General features: G+C 40.8%; 1 protein-coding gene across 8 annotated transcripts in view; it reads right to left on the reverse strand.

Moving 5' to 3' along the window:
- Window positions 1–23,998, reverse strand: part of fip1l1a (FIP1 like 1a (S. cerevisiae)) — a 93,632-nt gene that overhangs the window by 18,468 nt on the left and 51,166 nt on the right. For all 8 annotated transcript variants that reach the window (XM_073064664.1, XM_073064665.1, XM_073064668.1 and 5 more), the window contains 2 exons: window positions 13,346–13,401; window positions 2,967–3,204 (listed from right to left, as the gene is read on the reverse strand). In XM_073064664.1, the coding sequence (XP_072920765.1) occupies window positions 2,967–3,204; window positions 13,346–13,401 (294 nt within the window). The remainder of the gene's footprint in view (window positions 1–2,966; window positions 3,205–13,345; window positions 13,402–23,998) is intronic.

The following is a 23,998-nucleotide window of genomic DNA, read 5'->3' on the forward strand; positions in this document are numbered from 1 at the left end:
TTTTCCAGCTCTTTTTTCACTGCTTAGATGTTTTACCAAAAGGCAGAGCTCTCCTTTTAATGAGATCCATTGAACTGAGAAGCTAAAATACTATAAGTCTTACAGACCTGACTACCCCATTTCCTGTTAATTGATTCCAGCACTTATTTGTGAAAAGATATGGCTGAAAAAGATTTTAGAATACTTTACAATTTTGAATAGTTCTAACTAAAACTTTAATATAGCACATAACATACTGTATTAATTGGAATTGTATATTATCCACACTGAAATGTCATCAATACTAGGATATAAATTCATTGTTCGTGTGCTGTGATTATCCATGCATAAGTAAAGGAATCCCTTAGTGAAGAAATCTAGAACAAGAAGCAATGTTAATTTGTAGTTAAATAGTACTTTTTCATGCAACGGGTAGAAGAAGTTGATAGATGTATTGTTGTAGATAGGGAAGGGCATCATAATCCAATGCGCGCGCGCGCGCACACACACACACACACACACACACACACACACACACACACACACACACACACACACACACACACACACACACACACACACACACACACACACACACACACACACACACACACACACACACACACACACACACACACACACACACACACACACACACACACACACACACACACACACCTACCTACCTACCTACCTACCTACCTACCTACCTACCTACCTACCTACCTACCTACCTACCTACCTACCTAACAACATCTGATATTCCACTGCAACACTGAGGCACAAAAGTGTAATTTCTAGACTACCTGGAGTAGATCTCTCAAAGCACTAGAACAATACCATCAACATCATCTCTGCAATAAAAACCCAAATTCACTAGAAGGGCAAGCAAACAATGTTAGTGCCTTCTCCTAGATCAACACCTCAAGACTGAAGTCCTAGCTACACTCAGGTGGCTACTTTGGAGATACTATTTTATTCATATGCCCAACACCAGCCTCTCAAAACACCTTACCATGTGAGAGATTACCAGACAGATGGAGAATGAGAAAGGTGAGAGATTACCAGACAGATGGAGAATGAGATTCTATTACATTCTCAAGGCCTCCTTGAACAGATTTCATCTGCCATTGTTCTACCCAACTTAAAGAACTGCGATATCCTAACTCGCTCCTGGGCAAATAAACCAATTCTTTGATGCTGCTGATCTTGTTAAACAAGTATCAAGGAAACAATGTACACAAATATGAATTGCCAAAGAATGTCCCGTAAAGTCCAATTTATTTTCTCCTCTAATGGTATTCACCATTTCTGTAGACATCTATTACCCTCACAAACAGTTCCGTTCCTGAGTCCGTCTTTAAGTCGGATTTGTACATAAGTTGGAACAAGTATATCCGGTATTATTTAGCGTCAGTCAAACATTTGTCTTAGTATATAGTATATATTTTACCTTTCTATGCATATAAAACACTTAAGAAATGTATGTATTTCGATAATTAAACCACTGCATTGTTTAATAATAATTGTAGCTTTCGTCGGGACAGGGCCTTTCACATGCTCCATTATTCTCACTTTATCCGTTATCCTTTAACATTGTTCCGATCGTTGACTGACTGTAGCCTAACGCTTTTCCAATGACCGATGGTGTTTCACCTCTTTCCAAACGCTTTATTATTTCCACTTTATTTTCAATCGCAATCACTTCCCGTCAATGGAACAGAAACACTGCGGGCGGCGGGTCCCGAGCTGTGCCGGCTCTCAAGGTCCACTGGGTCCTAAGGACCACCGCATTGAGACATGCTAAATGGGACAAGTGCTGGGTCAGGCTAAATAGGGCTGTGCTGGGTTTGGGTATTTGATCCGCCACAATATTCCGCATGGGAATTTAAACTGGAGATGGCAGTGTTTTTTTTTAATGAGGTCGAGTTTCGAGCTTGACATCAACCCGGCACGGATGGTACGAGAGTCACTGCATTGACATCAACCCGGCATGGGAGCAGACTGTCATTGAATCGAACCTCTGTTCTCCAGCCCGGCGCTGATCTCACTGCGCCACCAGCCGACCGGAACCCGGGGGTGGGGTCAGGGTGAATCTTACTACAAAAAATTTATGCCAAATACAAAGTTAAACACTCAATACAGTGTCAATGGCAACGATTTAAAATGGCGGACAGCGTACTCCTTCCTCGGCTCATAAGTACGAGTTGTCCGTAAGTTGGGCGTTCGTAACTTGGGTTCTACCTGTATATATTTGTTCGAGGACAAATGCAAAAGGAATTACCATGATCTAATTAAGTGGCCTACTTCCATTTCTACTTACGTTTTTACGTTCAAAGGTCATTATCCATCACAACCAATAAGCAGAAACCAAGATTTTCCATTGAACATCAAGTGATACCAATGAAGAAAATTAATAGTTCCATTGCTGTGTTAAGGCTAGTTAAATTGCTCTTTGCAAGTACTCCATATATCAGAACCCCTTCCAAAACGAAGGGAGCTGATTGCATCAGAAATCCCATAAACAAAAATGTAGGCAGTGAGAGGAAGTGTGCACAGTATGCCGTGCAATTGCAAGATGGCAGGGAGAATCCATGTCAAAGGGCACAAATGCAACTATTGTCCTTCTGGGTGTGGTTTGCACTCCAGTACTGGTTACAAAACCATTGGTGTTGCATTATCAAAACCTCATAAAAGGAGTCCTATGCCACCAAATTATTCTGGTCTAATAGCAAAGATCGAGCACATTATCTATCTTTGTTAATAAACTGCTCAACTACTAAGCCATTTGATCAGACCTGAAATTGAGCTTTTCACAGTATTATAAGAGCACACGCAAATTAAAATAAAGCAGTAAATTGTCAAAAATTGGACTGCTCTTATTATCCTGAAATCAACTTACAGTATGTTTTCGGTAAATAAAGTAAGGAGTGGTACCGCTAGGGTGAGATGTAATAAATAACACAAACATTCTTAGCTAGACTCACCCATTGTAGGCACTTGAACTAGGGCTGCGGTCACGTTCTCGCTCATGGTCGCGGTCCCTGTCCCGATCACGTTCTCTCTCCCTGTTGCGATCTCTTTCACGATCACGGTCCCTTTCCCTCTCTCTCCGTGGATAATAATCCCATTGATGTTGCTGTTGCTGTGCTGGTTGTTTGTTGTTGTCAATTAAGGTACTCCAAGAAGAAACTGGGATATTCGGATATGACAGATTACCATAATCTGAAAAGAAGCAGTACTGGGCAATCATTAATTTCTTTCATCATCATATTTCATGGCTTTTTCAGGTCCATGAAACAATAAAACCCTAGTTATCATAATAATAAAGCATTTCTAATTAACTTTCTTTTTTATGGCCAAAACAATAACAAAGCTAGCAGGCAGTCCTCTAATTACAAAGGAAATTGGACATCATTTTTCATAACTGCACAAACACAGCTCACGTGCCAGAAGTTCAGGAAGTTATTTAAGTAGCTCTTTATCTTCCAGAAGTATAGTCTTTCACCAAGATGTTCAACCAAGAAATTTCCAATGGCTTGCATTTGTTGCAGTTGTCCGTGGAGCATATCATTCACCTTGAAGGAGTTGATAAAGGGCCTTTGGCCAGAAAAGTTAACCAGGTTTCTTCTTCCACAGATGATGCCTGACCTATGTATTTCCAGCATTCTGTTTTTGTTTCAGATTTCCAACATCTGCAGCTTTTCAAATTTTCATTTATAAAACATTTTTAATGTTTTGTTGCATCTTTCCTTCTCTTAATTTGTTCCATGTACAACTTAATATTGAATTAAATATTCAAAATAACAATAGTTTAGACTACATTTTAAATAATGAGTCATACAGATCACATGTCCCCATAGAGTGTTCCACTCTATTTTTGTTTCAGAAAGACAGCTCTACCAGAGCAAAAGAAACAAAAAGTTTGTGGAGAAATGTGTACAAAATGAATGCCCAGTTGCTGCTGCTTATGATGTATAGGTCAAGAAGTCATACTACAAGAGCTCTGGAAAAAAAACAATTTCACGAGAGCTCTTCAGGGGAAAGAAGCAGTCACCATGAGCTGGTTAAATGTACATACAATCTCTACTTCAACACAATTTAATTGGCCAATTAGCTTTAAAACAAATGAGCTGAACTGCTCACCACATTTCCAGCAAATGGACAATGAAGCAAAAACAACAAACTGCTGGAAGAAATCAGTTGGTCAGGCAGCATCTGTGAAGGCAAATGGAGAGTTAACATTTTGGGTCTTGATGCTGCATCAGTATAGGTTAATGGATAATGAATACAGACTTGCCTGCAACCAGCAATATGCCAAGAGCAAATTAGATAAAAATAGATCATCAGTGACTGAATATTACAGATATTTAATGAGTGATTTTTAAACCCACTGCCAATACACTTCTTTAAAAAGCTACCTCTAATTATCAAAAATAATTACAACAGTGGCTAAAAGTTTTGATACCATTTAACAATTCCAAAACAGAAAGAGATCACCAAGACCAAATTACTTGCATGTGCATTCTCCATATTGCTTGTCCTAATCTTCCTGTAGAAGCTCTCTTCCGAAATCAATAGACAATAGGTGCAGAAGTAGACCATTTGGCCCTTTGAGCCTGCACCGCCATTCTGAGATCAAAGCTGATCATCTACTATCAATACCCAGTTCCTGCCTTGTCCCCATATCCCTTGATTCCCCTATCCATAAGATACCTATCTAGCTCCTTCTTGAAATCATCCAGAGAATTGGCCTCCACTGCCTTCCGAGGCAGTGCATTCCAGACCCCCACAACTCTCTGGGAGAAGAAGTTTTTCCTTAACTCTGTCCTAAATGACCTACCCCTTATTCTCAAACCATGCCCTCTGGTACTGGACTCTCCCAGCATCTGGAACATATTTCCTGCCTCTATCTTGTCCAATCCCTTAATAATCTTATATGTTGCAATCAGATCCCCTCTCAATCTCCTTAATTCCAGCGTGTACAAGCCCAGTCTCTCTAAAACTCCCTGCGTAAGACAGTCCAGACATCCCAGGAATTAACTTTGTGAATCTACGCTGCACTTCCTCTACAGCCAGGATGTCCTTCCTTAACCCTGGAGACCAAAACTGTACACAATACTCCAGGTGTGGTCTCACAGGGCCCTGTACAAATGCAAAAGGATTTCCTTGCTCTTGTACTCAATTCCCTTTGTAATAAAGGCCAATATTCCATTAGCCTTCTTCACTGCCTGCTGCACTTGCTCATTCACCATCAGTGACTGATGAACAAGGACTCCTAGATCTCTTTGTATTTCTCCCTTACCTAACTCTACACCATTCAGATAATAATCTGCCTTCCTGTTCTTACTCCCAAAGTGGATAACCTCACACTTATTCACATTAAACATCATCGGCCAAGTATCTGCCCACTCACCCAGCCTAACCAAGTCACCCTGAATTCTCCTAACATCCTCATCACATGTCACCCTGCCACCCAGCTTAGTATCATCAGCAAATTTGCTGATGTTATTCTCAATGCCTTCATCTAAATCGTTGATGTAAATCGTAAACAGCTGTGGTCCCAATACTGAGCCCTGTGGCACCCCACTAGTCACCACCTGCCATTTCGAGAAACACCCATTCACCGCTACCCTTTGCTTTCTATCTGCCAACCAGTTTTCTATCCATGTCAATATCTTCCCCCCAATGCCATGAGCTTTGATTTTACCCACCAATCTCCTGTGTGGGACCTTATCAAATGCCTTCTGAAAATCGAGGTACACTATATCCACTGGATCTCCCTTGTCTAACTTCCTGGTTACATCCTCGAAAAACTCCAACAGATTAGTCAAGCATGATTGGCCCTTGGTAAATCCATGCTGGCTCGGCCCAATCCTATCACTGCTATCTAGTTATGCCACTATTTCATCCTTAATAATGGACTCTAGCATCTTTCCCACCACCGATGTCAGGCTGACAGGTCGATAGTTCTCTGTTTTCTCCCTCCCTCCTTTCTTAAAAAGTGGGATAACATTAGCCATTCTCCAATCCTCAGGAACTGATCCTGAATCTAAGTAACATTGGAAAATGATTACCAATGCATCCACAATTTCCAGAGCCACCTCCTTTAGTACCCTAGGATGCAGACCATCTGGACCTGGGGATTTGTTAGCCTTCAGTCCTATCAGTCTACTCATCACCGTTTCCTTCCTAATGTCAATCTGTTTCATTTCCTCTGTTACCCTATGTCCTGGGCACATCCATACATCTGGGAGATTGCTTATGCCTTCCCTAGTGAAGGCAGATCTAAAGTACTTATTAAATTCTTCTGCCATTTCTCTGTTTCCCATAACAATTTCACCCAATTCATTCTTCAAGGGCCCAACATTGTTCTTAACCATCTTCTTTCTCTTCACATACCTAAAAAAAAGCTTTTGCTATCCTCCTTTATATTCCTGGCTAGCTTGCGTTCGTACCTCATTTTTTCTCCCCGTATTGCCTTTTTAGTTAAGTTCTGTTGTTTCTTAAAAATTTCCCAATCATCTGTCTTCCCACTCACCTTAGCTCTGTCATACTTTTTTTTTTAATGCTATGCAATCTCTGACTTCCTTTGTCAACAACTGTGGCCCGTTTCCCCCCTTTGAATCCTTCCTTCTCCGGAGGATGAACTGATTTTGCACCTTGTGCATTATTCCCAAGAATACCTGTCATTGCTGTTCCACTGTCTTTTCTGCTAGGATATCTGTCCATTTAACTTTGGCCAGCTCCTCCTTCATGGCTCCATAGTCTCCTTTGTTCAACTGCAACACTGACACCTCCAATTTGCCCTTATCCTTCTCAAATTGCAGATTAAAACTTATCATATTATGGTCACTACCTCCTAATGGCTCCTTTAATTCAAGATTGCTTATCAAATCCTGTTCATTACACAACACTAAATCCAGAACAGCCTTGTCCCTGGTCAGCTCTCATACAAGCTGTTCCAAGAATGCATCCCGTAGGCACTCTACAAACTCCCTATCCTGGGGTCCAGCACCAACCCGATTCTCCCAGTTCACCTGCATGTTGAAATCCCCCATAACTACTGCGACATTACCTTTGCCACATGCCAATATTAACTCCCTATTCAACTTGCACCCAATATCCATGCTACTGTTTGGGGGCCTGTAGACAACACCCATTAGGGTCTTTTTGCCCTTACTGTTCCTCAGTTCTATCCACACAGACTCTACTTCTCCTGATCCTATGTTCCCCCTCGCAAAGGACTGAATCTCAATCCTCACCAACAGGGCCACCCCACCCCCTCTGCCCACATTTCTGTCCCTACGATAGCACGTATACCCTTGTACGTTCATTTCCCAGGTCTGATCTCCCTGCAGCCATGTCTCCGTTATCCCAACATCATAGTTACCCATTTGCACCTGAGCTTCAAGCTCATCCGCCTTATTTCTGACACTTTGTGCATTCAGATATAGAATTTTTAGCTCATTTCTCCTCTCTCTGTTTAAATCGCTGCCTATTGTGCTTAACTTAGCTCCCCGAACTCCCATCGGGCTATACGCCCCTTGAATTTTGTTGTCCTTTCTAAATTTACTTATACTTTCTGCACATTTAACTCCATGTTCCGTCAGACAATCCCTCTGTACATGAGTCCTCTTTATCACTTGTTCCGCCTCACCTTTCTCTATTACACACTTAATATTCCGGAACCGTGTAGTCCCCACCTGTCCTTTATTTTTCATCTTGCTATCCTCTCTCACATTCTGGATCCCTGCCCCCTGCAAATTTAGTTTAAACCACCCACCCCACCCCCCCAAGCAGCACTAGCAAACTTTCCTGCAAGAATGTTAGTACCGCTCCAGTTCAGGTGTAAACCGTCCCGTCGGAACAGATCCCACTTTCCCTGGAACAAAGCCCAATTATCTAAAAACCTGAAGCCCTCCCTCCTGCACCATCCTCTCAGCCACGTATTAATCTTTATAATCCTTCTGTTCCTTGTCTCACTTGCACGTGGCACAGGTAGCAATCCTGAGATTGTTACCCTGGAGGTCCTGCCCTTCAGCTTCGCACCTAACTCCCTGAACTCACTACGCAGGACCCCCTCACTAATCCTACCCACGTCGTTGGTCCCTACATGGACCGCAACATCTGGGTTCTTGCCCTCCCTCTCGAGAATAACCTGCACCCGATCTGAGGTGTCCAGGACCCCGTCACCAGGGAGGCAACATACCATCTGAGACTTCCGATCTACCCCACAAAATCTCCTATCTGCCCCCCCGACTATAGAATCCCCTATCACTACCGCTCTCTTCTCTTCCCTCCTCCCCTTCCTAGTCGAGGATCCAATCCAGAGACAGGACCACTGCAACTTGTTCCTGGTCATCCCCACCAACAGTATCCAAAACGGTATACTTATTGTTGACGGGAACGTCCACAGGGGTGCTCTGCTCTCTCTGTCTGCTCCCCCTGCCTCTCTTGACTGTCACCCATTTGCCTACCTCCTGTCTTTTTGGTGTGACTATCTCCCGATAACTCTTATCTATCTCTGTCTCTGCCTCCCGAATGATCCGTAGTTCATCCAGCTCCTGCTCCAATTCCCTAACTCGGTCTGATAGGAGCTGCAGCTGGATGCACCTTTTGCAGGTGTGGTCATCAGGGACAACTGCGTTGACCCTGACCTCCCACATACTGCATACGGAGCACACCACTGCTCTAACTGTCTCCCCCATTACCTGATCCCAGATTAGTCCAAATAGATGAAAAAATTACCTACCGACCTTACCTTTTTTTACCTCAGCAAGCACGTACTCAGGCTCACTGATTTCCTCTCACCGAAGTCCCCTTGCGCCGAAGCCCGCTGAGCCAAAGCCCAGCACTCTGCTCCCGCTCCGCTGCCCGCACCGACACATTTATATCCATATACATTTCCTAAAATTTCCTAAAATCCATATACATTTCCTAAATTTTTTTTAATCGTGACTGCCTGTTCCAGACCTATAAAGACACTGCAAAGAGCTCACTTCTAGCCACAATATTTTCCAATCACTTTCTACTCTGCTTGGTTCCAGTGAAAGCTGCTCCATTTGTCCAAGTTTTTTTGCTGTATTGGTTTTTATGCCTCTTCATAATAGCTTATATTCTTGTGCACTATTAGTAATAAAAGGCACAGTCAGCAGCAATTTAGTTGAATGAAAATGTCTGTCACTATCACATTGTTTTTCAAATGAATAATCCTATCATAATTGCTCAGCATGATATTTTTAAAAATGCCTAGTCGATTTTAAGAAAAGCTTATTTATGACTAAATGATCTCAAGACATTGGTTTAAATATTGCCAAGATTGCCCAGGGAATTTAATTAAATATTGGAATAATAAAAATATCAGAAAAGTGATATATTACCAGATTGTGGTTAAAAAAAATTGTTTTAACATTTGTACCAAAGGTCAGAGAGCGGTCCCACAGATTAGACAAGCAATAACTTGGCATGCTCATCCTCAGAATCATATCTTTCAGCCACAATTACAGAATTTCATTACTATCCATGGGTAAAGCCTGCATTATCAATTGGCCAGGCCCATCATAAGTGGTGGCTCCATGTCTGGAAGGAGTGGACTGGAAGTCCTCCAGATAACACACAAACCACAAGTTTCATACCATTAAATCAAACAATGACCAAAAATCCACCTATTGATTAACACTGATCACTTTCAGTTGATCAATAAGCACTCCTACATGATAATATATTCTATTATTTGTCCAGCCTGGACAATCAATATGGTGATGTGGCTCTTGCCACCAAATTATAACTTATCCATAATCTTAATGTATATGGTATTTTCTTCTCCTTTTGATATTCTTTGTGCCAACAAGCTTGCTTCTCATTTATAATCCACATTCTCTCCAAACCACTCAAATATAAAACTGTTTTTTCTCTGTGACATTTTCACTGCTTCTCCTTAATCCCTGGAGCAAACTTTTCATATTGTTACGTCAATTTCCTTTCATTTTGGTCCATTAAATGAAAGCCATGGTTCCAGGAAGATATGTAGCAATGAATTTATACTCTATTCAGTTTCAGCACTCCCTTGACTTTGTTATTCTCCTCCCATTATTTCACTCATAGAAAAGGCAAAACACGATGACCTACTTAAACCATTCCCTACTCACAATGCAACAACCCTTCTTCCTTCTGCATTCATTCCTGGAAAAATACCAGAAATAACTGTAGTTTCAATGAGGTACAAAAGTAGCATCAAACATACCAAAAAAGTCTGACCCCTTGAAATTACCACTAAACTACTGAAGCAACATGGCATCATTATGACCAAGCCCCATATCCAGTTGCAAATAGTGAAGTACAATTAAACAGGGAGACAATATTAGCAGCTTCTCCATTGTTAATGCACACAGCTCAGTGACAACAGCATGACTAAGGAATCTACAGATAATTATGCCAGGTGTGCTGAGCAATGATCCACTTCTCTGACCCAAGTTTGCTAAGCTGGTTTTCAATTCTGTTTTCAGCTAATTTAATGCACTCCACATTAAGTGCACAGAACATATCAGAGCTTTTAGACAAATGTAGACTGTGGTTTTAAAGATTAATTGCATGTTTTTAGGAAAGCTGCTACAATTCAACTACAGAATGTGGATGTCACCAGTTAGGCCATCAAGTATCCCATTCCTAACTGCCCTTTAATATAAGCATTTTAAAAGATATATATAGATCAGAATCAGCAAGAATAAGGATTTCCTTCCCTGGAAAATTTCAGTGAATCAAATTTTAAAAAAATATTCCCAGAGTTTCATGGCTATTTACATAATACAATTTTTGTCCAGTTTAATTTAATTACTTATATATAAATTCCAAGCTGCTATAGTAGATTCAAGCAAGATTGCTGAATCAAAAGGCTAGTGATTCAATAGGTTAATGACTCAACCACTTTAGTACTTTACCCATACCTCTGTTCGACAAGATGAAACAAAATATTCAGATGCTTCCAGTTCACAAAATCAGAAAGGGCCCAATTTAACTAAATACAATCTCAAAGGTTAACTTGGAACAATCAGCAAATGACACGAACTGTTCATGACAGGGAAGCAGTTCTTAATCACTGACAACTTCGTCAACAATTTGAATTCATTAGGACCATCTGCCTCCAGACGTTATCACAATATCGTCCAAACACACATTAAAAAAGATGGCTTCCTGAAGAAAGACAACATTGATTGTCCTTGACAAGAGAATTATTGCATCAGATTACTTCATAAAATTCAACAAGTAGTTAAAGACTCTCCACTATCTCAAGTATCATCTAGCGCAATGAAACAACCCAATCACTTCCATTGCAGATTATCACTACAACAGTTCTTTGGGCCAGTTGTTCTAAAGTCAAATCTTCTACTGCTTTAGTAATAATTGTTCTTTCAGCACAAGGCCAGAAATGTGGGCACAGATCTTTAGCTAATACAGATTTCCATGGTTATCTTGACTATACCCCTTCCGATGGTCTCCTGCAAAAATTCTATTCCCTTTTCTCAAATCTTTCGTCTCAGGATGATGCTTTCCTTTCCAGGACATCTTTAAAGAATGGAGTTTCCTTTTTGTCCACCATTGATGCTGCCCACACCTACATTTCCTCTATTTACCGGATGTCCGCGCTCACCCCATCTTCCCAGTGCCTTAATAGGGATAGAAATCCTTTGGTCCTCACCTACCACACCACGAGCTTTCACATCCAACACATCCATCTCCGCAATTTCCACCATCTTCAATGGGAGCCTACCACCAAACACATCGTTATCTTCCTCCCACTCTCTGCTTTCTGTAGGGATCGTTCCCTTCATGATTTTCTTGTCCATTGTCCCTCCCCACTAAGCTTCTCCTGGCACATATCCCTGCAAGCGACAGATATGTTACCCTTGCCCATTTACCTCTATTCAGGGTGCCAAACAATCCTTCCAGGTGAGTCGACACTTCACCTGCAAATCTGTTGTATAAGGTGCTCCAATGCAGCCTCCTCTACATTGGTGAGATCCGACGTAACTTTGAGGACCGCTTTGTTGAGCCATCCACCAAAATGACCAGTCATTTTAATTCCTCGCCCCATTCCTGTTCACTTTCACTGTGCAGGAGCAACACCTCAACATTCCATCTAGATAGCCTCCAACCTGATGGCATGCACATTGATTTCTCCTTTCAGTACAAAAAAAAAAATCACCTTCCCCTGCTCTCTTCTATCCCCCACTCTGGCCTCTTACCACTTCTCCTCACTTGCCTATCACTTCCCCTGGTGCCCTACCTACTTCCCATTCTCTTATGGTCCACTCTCCTCTCCTATCAGATTTCCTTTTCTCAAGCCCTTTACCTTTCCCACCCATGGTTTCACCTATTACCTTCTAGCTGGTCCTCCTTCCCCTTCCCCCACTTTCTTTATCTGGCTCCTTACCCCTTCCTTTCCAGTCCTGATGAAGGGCCTTGGTCTGAAAAAAAATCAACTGTTTATTCATTTCCAAAGATACTGCCTGACCTGCAAAGTTCCTCCAGCATTTTGTGTCTGTTGTTCTGGACTTCCAGCATCTGTAGAATTTCTTGTTATAGAAAATGCATCAAGGCTTGAATATTCATGCTTAAGATTTGTTGGAAATTAACATAATTTTCACTCAAGTCCTATTCAATGACCATTTCCAATGACAGTCTAAGCATCTCCCTTTGACATTCAATAGAATTACTACCAACATTCTGGGGGCCACCACAAACCAGGAAACTGGACAACTGCATCCTGCCATACTTAACTACTTAAAGCCTTGCCACTAAGGTACAAGTCAGGAGCATGAAGGCAACTCCAAGTCTGCCAGGATAAATGTACTTGTAGCAAAAATCTCAGAAGAGGAATATAGCCTGCTTGGGTGGCAGTTAGTACTAAATATTAAATATTCGCTGCTTCTGCCATCCAGGCAATGCAGTTATAGCATGTATCCTTTCCAAACTACATTGTACAAGCTTGCCAAATCTTTCAAACCAGTGACATATATAATGTAGGCCAGCAGAAATGAGAAGCACCAGAAGTCCTGAATTGGTAATACTGTACTTCGATTCTACATTTCTGCCGGGTCATACTTTTCGAAGTCCATACTTAATGGTGCATTGGGAACACTTCAATTATACAAAGTAAAACAACCCAAAAAAAACTTTATCTAACACTATCGGAGTAATTTCAATGATATTCATACACCACAAAAGTAGTATAAAATATTGCTGGAGTTGCAACCATCTTAAGTTCCATTGTAAAATCTTTGAAAGCATTGTTTCAAGTGTCCAGAAGCATCTTTCTTTCAGATGTCTCTACATGTTGCAATACAAAGCTACAGGATGTACTTACCATTGGTTGGATAACCAAATGGAGGAGCAGTCCGGCTGTTATATGCTGGAGGTCCACTAGAAATCACAAGAGCAAACTACTTGTCAAGTGTGTACTGTAACATACCACGCAAAACATAGATGCAAAAAATACTGGATAAAATGGCAACATTTTAATTTCATGTCAACAAAAGCAGCACCATCCTTAAAATTTTAGTTCAAGGGACTCAATACCATGGTAGATTAATAACTTCCCTTTCATGAACAAATCCAACCAAAACAGCACATTTAAAGTCCGTTTTTGTGAATGCACCAATGCTACTGCAATTGTCTTGAAATCTGACAGGCATGCTTTTGGTGGTTATGGATATTTATATGTTAGATAGTACAGAAAATGACCTCATGATACCCAACATTTCTCCAATTCATGTGTGGTATTGGATTTATAATGTAACTTATAACATTTGAACTAAATCCATGACAAAAATTAAGTATGTCGTGAACTGGTAGGCAGCTGGTATTATCTTTTGATTCTCCATTTTCACAGCTTGTTTTGCAACTTGAACCATTTTAAATTCTCTAACATGACCAAATTTTGTTGTTAGCTCACTCCAAATTCCCCAGTCTTACTTTTGGAGTTCAATTTCTTGTTAACCTGCCTTCCTATATAGTTATAATAAATCTTTGCGCTTATTTTTCAATGTCTTACAAGGGTCAAATCACCACATTAATCTTCAATTGTAACTCAGGAAAATAAGAGCAAGGATTGGTGGCAAAATTGAAACCATTTAAATTAAATGGGCAGAGTTTATCTTTAAGCAGGACTGTTATTTGAACAAGGGGTTATAAAAATAAAAACATAAACCATTTTCATTGGCATAAAGATCAACAATCACTTGCAAATGAGTTTAAAAAAATTTGGGTATACAGAAGGAGGTCCCACAGCTCTATGAAAGTGGCAACACAAGTATACAGTGTGGTAAAGATGACATACAAAATGCTTGCCATCATTCCTTCACCAATTCAAATGTTGAATACAAAAGTCAGTACACAATGTTGCAGCTGTATAAAATGTTGGTCAGGTCACATTTGGACTATAATGTGCAGTTCTAGTTGCCGCATTACAGGATAGATATGTTTGGAAAGAGTACAGAATGCTATGCTTCACTGTTGACTGCAGATACTCATCCATGTTACACACTCCAGCTCTTCTATGAACAAAGTGCCCCCTGTTTAAGCCAAACCTTTCAAAATTTGACTTGTCAGTCCAAAACACTTGTTGCCATTGTTAAGAACCCAAATCTTTGTATTTTTGTGCATAGGTCAGTCTCTTAGCTTTGTTTCCACTTGTGAAGAAGGGCTTTTTGGCAGCAACTCTTCCACGAAGACCACTTCTGACTTAGCTCAAACAGGAGGCAGCAAGTCCATAGAAGAGCAGGAGAGTGCTACATAGACAGTTGTCTACAGCCAACACTGAAGGATGCAGGAAGTTCCCTACAGGTTTGAGGCCGCAATTTTGCAAATGGAGTTGGTGACCTGGTCAGGATTAATGGAATCCTCAATGCTGAGAGGTATAAGTGGATTCTCATCCATGAAGCATTATCATCAGGAAGGCACCTGATCAGTCCCAACTTCATTTTGCAGCAAGACAATGATCTCAAACCAAGCCAAGGTCATAAAGACATCATCAAGGCTGCCTGGGATTAACTGGAGAGAGACAAGCTACTGAGACAGCCAAATTCTGTAGAAGAACTGTGACAAGTTCTCCAAGATACTTGGAACAATCTACTATCTAATTTTCTTATAAACCTGCACAACAGTGTACCTAAGAGAATTAAGACAGTTTTAAAGGCAAAGGGTGGTCATACCAAATAGTGATTTGATTTAGTATTTTACTGTTTACAACTCTTCATAGTAATTTTTTTGATATTTAGAAATTTTGCATTATTTTTGAAAGCATCTTGAGTTCACTGGACTTTTTTTTACATGCTCAGAAGACTTGCACAGTACTGCACTTGTGCATATGACAATAAACTCAACTTTGAATTTGGAGGGGGCAGTTTTTTTTAGACAGTGCCTATAAAAAGTATTCACTCACCCCTTGAAAAGTTTTTATGTTTTACAACACTGAATCACAGTGGATTTAATTTGGCTTTTTTTAAAAAAAAAATTCTGATCAACAGAAAAAGACTCTTTCATATCAAAGTGAAAACAGATCTCAACACAGAGATCTAAATTAATTACAAATATAAAACAATTGTTTGCATAAATATTCTACCCCTTCAAGTCGGTATTTAGTAGATACACCTTTGGTGGCATTACAGCCTTGAGTCTGTATGGATAGGTCTCAACTTTGCACATCTGGACATTGCAATTTTTCTCCATTTTTCTTTACAAAACTGCTCAAGCTGTCAGATTGCATGAGGATAGTAAGGGAACAGCCCTTTTCAAGTTCAGCCACAAATTCTCAATTGGATTGAGGTCAAGACTCTTTCTTGCCCACTCCAGGACATTAACTTTGATGTTTCTAAACCATTCCTGTGTAATGGTTCTATGCTTGGGGTCATTGTCTTGCTGGAAAACAAATCTTCTCCCAAGTTGCAGTTCTCTTGCAGGTTTTCCTCCATAATTTCCCTGCATTTTGCTGCATTCATTTTACCCTCTACCTTTACAAGCCTTCCATGGCCTACTGCAGTGAAGTATCCCCACAGCATGATGCAGCCGCCACCATGCTTCATGGTAGGGATGGTGTTTCTGATGAGGTATGCCAAACATAGCATTAAGTCTAATGGCCAAAAAGCTCTATCTTGGTTTCATTAGATCAGAGAACCTTCTTCCAGCAGACTTCAGTCTCCCACGTCTTCTTGGTAAACTCCAGCTGAGAATTCATGTGAGTTTTTCCCCCAACAGTAACTTTCTTTTTGCTACTCTCCCATAAAGCTGCAACTGGTGAAACACCTGGGCAACAGCTGTTTTATGCATAGGCTCTCCCATTTCAGCCACTGAAGCATATAACTCATCCAGAGTTGTCATAGTGGCCTCCCTCACTAGTCTTCTTCTTGCATTGTCACTCCAGTTTTGAGGACACCTGCTCTAGGCAGATTTACAGCTATGCCATATTCCCTCCGTTTCTTGATGAATAACTTAATAGTGCCCCAAGGGATATTCAGTGACTTGGAAGCTTACTTGTATCCATCTCCTGACCTGTGCTTTTCAATAACCTTCTCGAGAAGTTGAATGGGGTGTTCTTTTTACTTCATGGTGTAGTTTTTACCAGCATACTGACTCACCAGCAGTTGGTCCTTCCAGACACAGGTGTCCTTTTACTACATTTAATTGAAAGAACTTGACTGCACACAGATCTCCATTTAACTTATTATGTGACTTCTAAAACTAATTGCCTGCACCAGTGTTGATTTGGTGTATCATATTAAAGGTGGTGAATACTTACATAATCAATTATTGTGTTTTATATTTGTAATTAATTTAGATCACTTTGTAGAGATCTGTTTTCACTTTGACACAAGTCTTCTTCTGTTGATCAGTGTAAAAAAAAGCCAAATTAAACTCACCGATACAATGGTGTAAAACAATAAAACATGAAAACTTTCAAGGGGGTAAATACTTTTTATAGGCACTGTATATAATAGAATGCACTGCCAGGATGCAGATATGAGCATGGCATTTAACAGCCACGAACACGCAGGGGATAAAGGGATATGGACCTCATGCAGACAGAAGGAATTAGTTTATTTTTGTATCATGTAAGGCATATATGTCAAACTCAAGGCCCGTGGGCCAAATCCGGCCCGCGGTGGAATTATCTTTGGCCCGCGAGATAATAGCTAATTACTATTAAAGCTGGCCCCAGTAATCGAAGCACCTATGGCGTATGATATGGCTAATGCTGAGTTTATTCAGGTACCAAGTTTTCAGGGTTTTTAGTGTTTATTCGGCAGTCTTGCTCGGCAGTCTTCTTCGTAAGAAACGGAATTTGTAAAGTGAAACACTTTGTAGTTATAGCAGAGACTGAGACACATGAGAGCAGGCTGAAAAAACGGAGGCAACAAAAGCTGCGTTCGCACGCGTCCGACTGATCCAGCCCGCATGAAGCTGCATTTTGCTCAATCCGGCCCGTGACCTAAAATGAGTTTGACACCCCTGATTAAGGCATAAACTTTGTAGACCAGAAGTTTGCTGCTGTGCTATACTGTTCTATGTTCTAAAACAACTGGCAAAGGTAAATAAAAAGATTATTATTACTATTATAATAATCTTGAAGAGTGGTAGGAAGAACAGATTCATATTAACTTTTTTAAATCGATTTGTATAAATATTTTCATGCAATAAACTTTTATGGATATATATAAGGAGCAGAACAGATGGGATAAATATCTTTGTTAGTTAAAATATAAAGCAAAGAAGAATGGAATATGCTTATGCTCAAGCAAGGTACCAGTGTAAGAGTCATTTAGCATGGAAAACTGCTCTCTAACCTGACTCTTCCACGCTGACCAAGACACAATATTTCATGCGTGGTCTAACTAATCTTTTGTATAGCTGCAACACCTCAATTCTCATACTCAATACCCCTGTCAAGAAAGGCAAGCAAGTGAAACATCTTCACCACCCTATCCACCTGATTTACCAAATGTCTGATTGGTAATATCAGTTATTTAAGTAACGAATAAAGATTGAAACAAGGTGTGGTTTTGAACTGAGAACACAAGCATCTGGTTTTCATGGAGTTGTATAGCAATTGTCTGCAGAAATTTTGCAAAAATCTTTGAAACAATTACACAATAACTATACTGAAACAGGAAATTCTCAACTAACTTCAGTTAGAGTGATTAGAACATGGGCCATTATTATAAGGATAAGTTACGGCAAAAAATAAAAATGTATGGGCTTTAAGGTAAGTTACATGAATATACTGATGAGAGCAGTTAAAAGAGGGGCATGCATTCTTGTGAGCTTAAACAGAAGCATTGATCCATTGAAGCTAATTTCTCATTTCTGCTAAGAATAAATTATTCTAAATCAAAAGATCCCAATATAAAAATTTGGATCATTTTTTAAATTTTGCTTTAGCTTTATATACTGTACCTTTGTACAAATTACTACCGTGGCAATCTTGTTCCATGACTCAACATTAAGATAACCTGACAACCAATGAAACCAGCAATATTCTCGCATATTATCTTATTAATTTGTCAACCAAAATTTAAATCTCCATTGCCAATCCATTAGAGCGCCTCTTCTAAAAAGAAAACACTTGTATTTTGCCTTTCATCTTCTCAATAAAGCTAAAAACATTTCATAGCTAACAAAGTACTTTTCCAATGCCTATATTTTAAATGGGGGTGGGGGGGGGGGGGGGAATCTCATTGAAACCCACCGAATATTGACAGGTTTAGATAAGAGTGGATGTGCAGAAGATGTTTCCATTAGTGGACGAATCTAAGACCAGAAGACACAAACTCAGAATAGATGAACTTCTCTTTAGAACAGAGATGGGGTGAAATCTCTTTAGCCAGATGGTAGTGAATCTGTAGAATTCATTGCCACAGTTGACTATAGAGGCCAAATCACTGGGTATATTTAAAGCAGAGTAAGGCCATCAAAAGTTACAGGAGGAAGGCAGGAGAATGGGATTGAGGGGGAAAAATACATCAGTCACAATCAAATGGCGGAGCAGACTCCATGGGGTGAATGGCATAAATCTGTTCCTATGTCTCATGTTAATGAATGGCACAGAAATCTTAAGGAGTCTACCTGCTTTCTAATAATTCTGTGAGCAAAACATCAAAAGCTTGATAAAAACTTAGAAGAAATGGGAAATATCTTTGAACACTTAACAAGTACAATTAAAAAGTAAGCTCAATCCAAACTGAATCCATATTTGGAAAGCAAAGGCTATTTTTAAAGTGTTTGATGTTTAATCTTACGTGCAACTATTCCTCAAAACTGGAACACTTTTCCAGAAGTGACTGGCTTTAATTTAAAACTCAAGATGCAGGTTGGATTTAGAAACCCACACACTGAAGAATTGGCAGGTTACTTTACTTTCTCCCTAACAGGTTGGCAGTAGGCCGACTGCTGATTGAATGTTTCCATATATCCTTCCGGTAGCACACTAATGTCAGTAAACTCATCCAAAAAATTCACGTTATAAACAGGTGGGCTATTAATCCATTGTTCTAAAAATATACTCTTAAATCAGATTCACATTTGCCAGACTCCACAGTGCAGTAGTAGCCAACATATGTGGGTGGCACGTGAACTGCAACAAGCATGCCAACATTCATGAGTGAAGTTTTCATTTCACATTACATTGAAATATAGCCGCTGCTTAAGCATCTTAATTGGTATTTAAGATAACCTTGACGCACATAGTATAATGATAATAGAAAACCATCTCCAATAATTGGACCAGTTTTCTATGCCTAGCAGCCCCTAATGCAACCTCATCCTTCCATGGTTTTTGGAAACAACAGATCATATTTCTGCTGTTTCTGCAAATGATGTACACTTTTTAATGGGGACAGCTATTAGCCTAAGACTGGGTGCAGTGATGGGGATGTAGTGAGATATAATGGAACTGATGAACCAACTAGATATGATGGGAATGTAGGGTCAGAGAAGTTTTTGAAATGGGGGTTGGGGGGGGGGGGGGGGAGGTTGGAGAAAAGATTATGAAAACTTCAACTGACCCACTCTGCTTTAAAGTGACCCACTGGCCAGAGATGAGAATTTTGATCTTCTAATTGATCAACCGAAGGTTTTACATTCACTGCCTTAAATCTGTATTTGTATCACAAGTCTACAAAAGCAGTGGTTATGATGTTTAATCATTAAACCAAGGACTAGTTATCTGGAAATACAAGCCCAAATCCCATAAAGATAGCTGCAGAAATTAACCAAGCAATTAAATAAATATCTGGACTAAAAAACTGATGTTAGAATTATCAATCTGCTACACTTTTTTTTTAATGTAGAGATACAACACAGTAAACTGTCCTTCCAGTCCAACGAGCCCACTCCACTCAATTATACCCAAGTGACCAATTAACTTACTAACCTCTACATCTTTGGAATGTGTGAGGAAACCAGAGCACCCAGTGGGAACCCAGTGGAGAATGTATAAAACTCCCTACAAAGAGTGGCAGACCTGAACAGGGGTCACCAGCTCTGTAATAGCGTTTTGTTAATCTCTACACCACTGTGCCACCCTTCTTAACTCCTGTGTCTACCTGATTTACTAATGCCCTGAGGGATGGAAATTGGTACTTTTAGCAATGACATGGGTAGGATGAGTGAGGAGGTTCTGCATAGGGAGTTTGGTGAGCTAGGTTCTAAGTTAATGGGCAGGACCTCCAGGGTTGTGATCTCAGGGTTGCTAGTGAGGCTTGAACTAGGAAGATTGCCTAGTTTAAAATGTGGCTAAGGAGTTGGTGTAGGAGGGAGGTCCTAAGATTTTTGGACCACTGCTGCTGGCAGCCCATTCCACACACTCACCACTGAGTAAAAAACTTATCCCTGACATCTCCTCTGTCCCTAATTCTAAGCACCTTAAAACTATGCCCTCTCATGAAAGCCATTTCAGCCCTGGGAAAAAGCCTCTGACCGTTCCACACGATCAATGCTTCTCGTCATCTTATACACCTCTATCAGGTCACCTCTCATCCTCTGTCACTCCAAGGAGAAAAGGCCAAGTTCACTCAACCTATTCTCATAAGGATGTGGAGAGGATGTTTCTTATGGTGGGAGAGTCTAAGACTAGAGGACACAGTTTCAGAATAGAGGGGCATCCTTTTAGAACAGAGACAGGAAGAATTTATTTAGCCAGAGAGTGGCAAGTCTCTGGAATTCTTTGCCACAGGCAGCTATGGAGGCTGTCTTTTATGTATATTTAGGGAAGAGGTTGATAAGATTCTTGATTGGTCAGGGCATGAAGGGCTACGGGGAGAAGGCAGGAGATGGGGCTGAGAGGAAAATTAGATCAGCCATGATGAAATAATGGCCTAATTTGGCTCCTATATCTTATGGTGTAACAAAGCTTCCCTGTTCAGAGAAAACGAATGATGAGCCATAATAGTGACTAACCTTGTTTCCTATATCCTTATGACATGGTTGAATAAATAAAATAATGGCTACCATCATACAAATCTGTATTAATGGGAACAGGTTGAAAGTCTTGGGAATTTTCTATCCAAGAGGCTACAGGGTGTTGCATCATGGAGGTGATGCCGACAGCAAGAGCTGAGGAGTTCTTCCAAACCAATCTTCATCATAACTATTGCACAGGAGCAAATTTGCCAACAACCTAAAAATTCTGAGAATTTAAGGAGGGTGGTAGAAGCAACACTTAGAACAAGAATTTGATCACAGGATCTAGAAACTGAACAGGCAAGTTTGAAGGTATTCACTCCACACCAAGAACAATGACAGGTTGTGAACATGGAGGTTTAAAGATACTTGCTTTAAAAATACATTATAAAGACTAACAAGGATGAAGCTAGCAAGTTCTGCTGCACAAAAACAAAGCCCCAGAGAGACCATGTCAAGTAGCAAGGGAAATAGAACATAAAAATAGGATTGAGTTGGGTATCAGGATAACCATAATTTCAACCAAATCCTAAAACAGGCTTGAAGTGTTGAATGCCTTATGGTTACTCTTGAGAACAAGGGCTGGTATTTCTGGACAATTCCCCTAGGTATTTATAAATCATGCCTTATTATCTCAGCTTGGCAAATCTTAACATTATTTTGAGCCCTTCACTTTGAAATGGGAGAATCTAGCAGATACAAATGAATGCCACAAACAAGAAAAAAAAATTCTGCAGATGCTGGAAATAAAAGTGATACACACAAAACTCAGCAGGGCAGGCAGCATCTATGGAAAAGAGCCTACAGTTGATGTTTTGGGCCGAGATCCTTCATCAGGACTGTAAGCGAGATGAGAAGTCAGAGTGACAAGGTGGGGGGAGCAGAAGAACAAGGTAGTGGGTGAGAGGTGGAACAGGGAGAGAGGAAAGGCTGAAGTAAAGAGCTGTGAAGTCGATTGGTGAAAGTGATTAAGGGCTGGAGAAGAGGGAATCTGATAGGAGAGAACAGAAGGTCATGAAAGAAAAGGAAGGGGGAGGGGCACCAGAAGGAGGTGATGGGCATTTCAGGAGATATGGTGAGAGGGGGAAATAGGAATGGGTAATGGTGAAGGAGAAGGGTAAGGGCAGATACCGAAAATTGGAGAAATTAATGTTCATGCCATCAGGTTGGAGGCTACCTACAGAATACAAGGTGCTCCTCCTCCAACCTGAGTGTGGCCTCATTGCGACAATAGAGCAGGCCATGGACTGACATGTCAGAATGGGAATGGGAAGTAGAATTAAAATTGGTGGCTACTGGGAGATCCTGCTTTTTCCTGGCCAAATGGAACATAGGAGCTCGGTGAAGCGTTCTCCCAATCTATGTTGGGTCTCACCGATATGGAGAAATAGAAATGTGAAAAGGCAGTGCAGAGCACCTCTGTGGCCATTCCCCTTAATAATAAGTACACTGTTTTGGATACTGTCATGAGGGATGACCTCCAAGGGGAATGCCACGGACACCTGCTTACTGGCACTGAGCATGGGTCTGTGGTGCAGAAGGGAAAGAGAGAGAAAGAGCAGTGGTAGTGATAAGGGACTCAATAGTGAGGGAACAGACAGGAGATTCTGTGGACATGAATGGGACACCTGAATGGTATGTTGCCTCCCAGATGCCAGGGTCAGGGACCTCTTGGATCATGACCATAGCGTTTTGGAGGGGGAGGGAAAGCAGTCAGCTGTCTTAATACTTATTGGTACCAATGACATGGGAAGGAAAAGCAAAGAGATCCTGAAAAGAGAACTTAGAGAGCTAGGCAGAAAGCTGAGAAGAAGGAACTGCAGGGTAGTAATTTCTGGATAGCTGCCTGCGCCACGCACCAGTGAAGATAGAAACAGGATGATCTGGCAGATTAATGCGTGGCTAAGAAGCTGGAGAAGGGGGCAGGTTCTCTTCAGGAGGAAGTATGACCTGTACAAGAGCGATGGGTTGCACCTGAACCCCAGGGGAACCAATATTCTAATGAGCAGTTTTGTTACAGCTGTTGGAGAGGGTTCTGACTAATTTGGCAGGAGGGTGGGAACCAGAGTGAAGAGACTCAATTGGATGGATGGTAAAAGAAAACAAAGATAGCATGCAGTCAGACTGTCAGGAAGAGCAGGCAGATGACAGGACAAAATTGCATTCAGTAGGGTAAGTATCAGTGCATTAGAGATGCAGACTCAAAAAGGGTAGCAAACAGAGCACTCAAAGTGTTAGATCTCAATGCACAGTGTACAAGAAATAGGGTGGATGATCTTATTGCACCATTACAGATTGTAAGGTATAATGCTGTGGCCATCACTGAATTGTGGTTGGAGGACGGTAGTAGTTAGAAGCTGAAAGTCCAAGGTTACACACTGTATCAGAGGGATAAGAAGGTAGGCAGAGGGGATAGTATAGCTCTGCTGGTAAAGAATAGCAACAAATCAGTGGAAAGATATGACATAGGATCAGAAGACGTTGAATCCTTGTGGGTTGAGTTAAGCAAAGGTAAAAGGACCCGGATGGCAGTTATATAGAGGCCTCCCAACAGTAGCTGGGATGT

Source organism: Hemitrygon akajei, chromosome 13 (genome assembly GCF_048418815.1).
Source record: "Hemitrygon akajei chromosome 13, sHemAka1.3, whole genome shotgun sequence".
NCBI lineage: Eukaryota > Metazoa > Chordata > Chondrichthyes > Myliobatiformes > Dasyatidae > Hemitrygon > Hemitrygon akajei.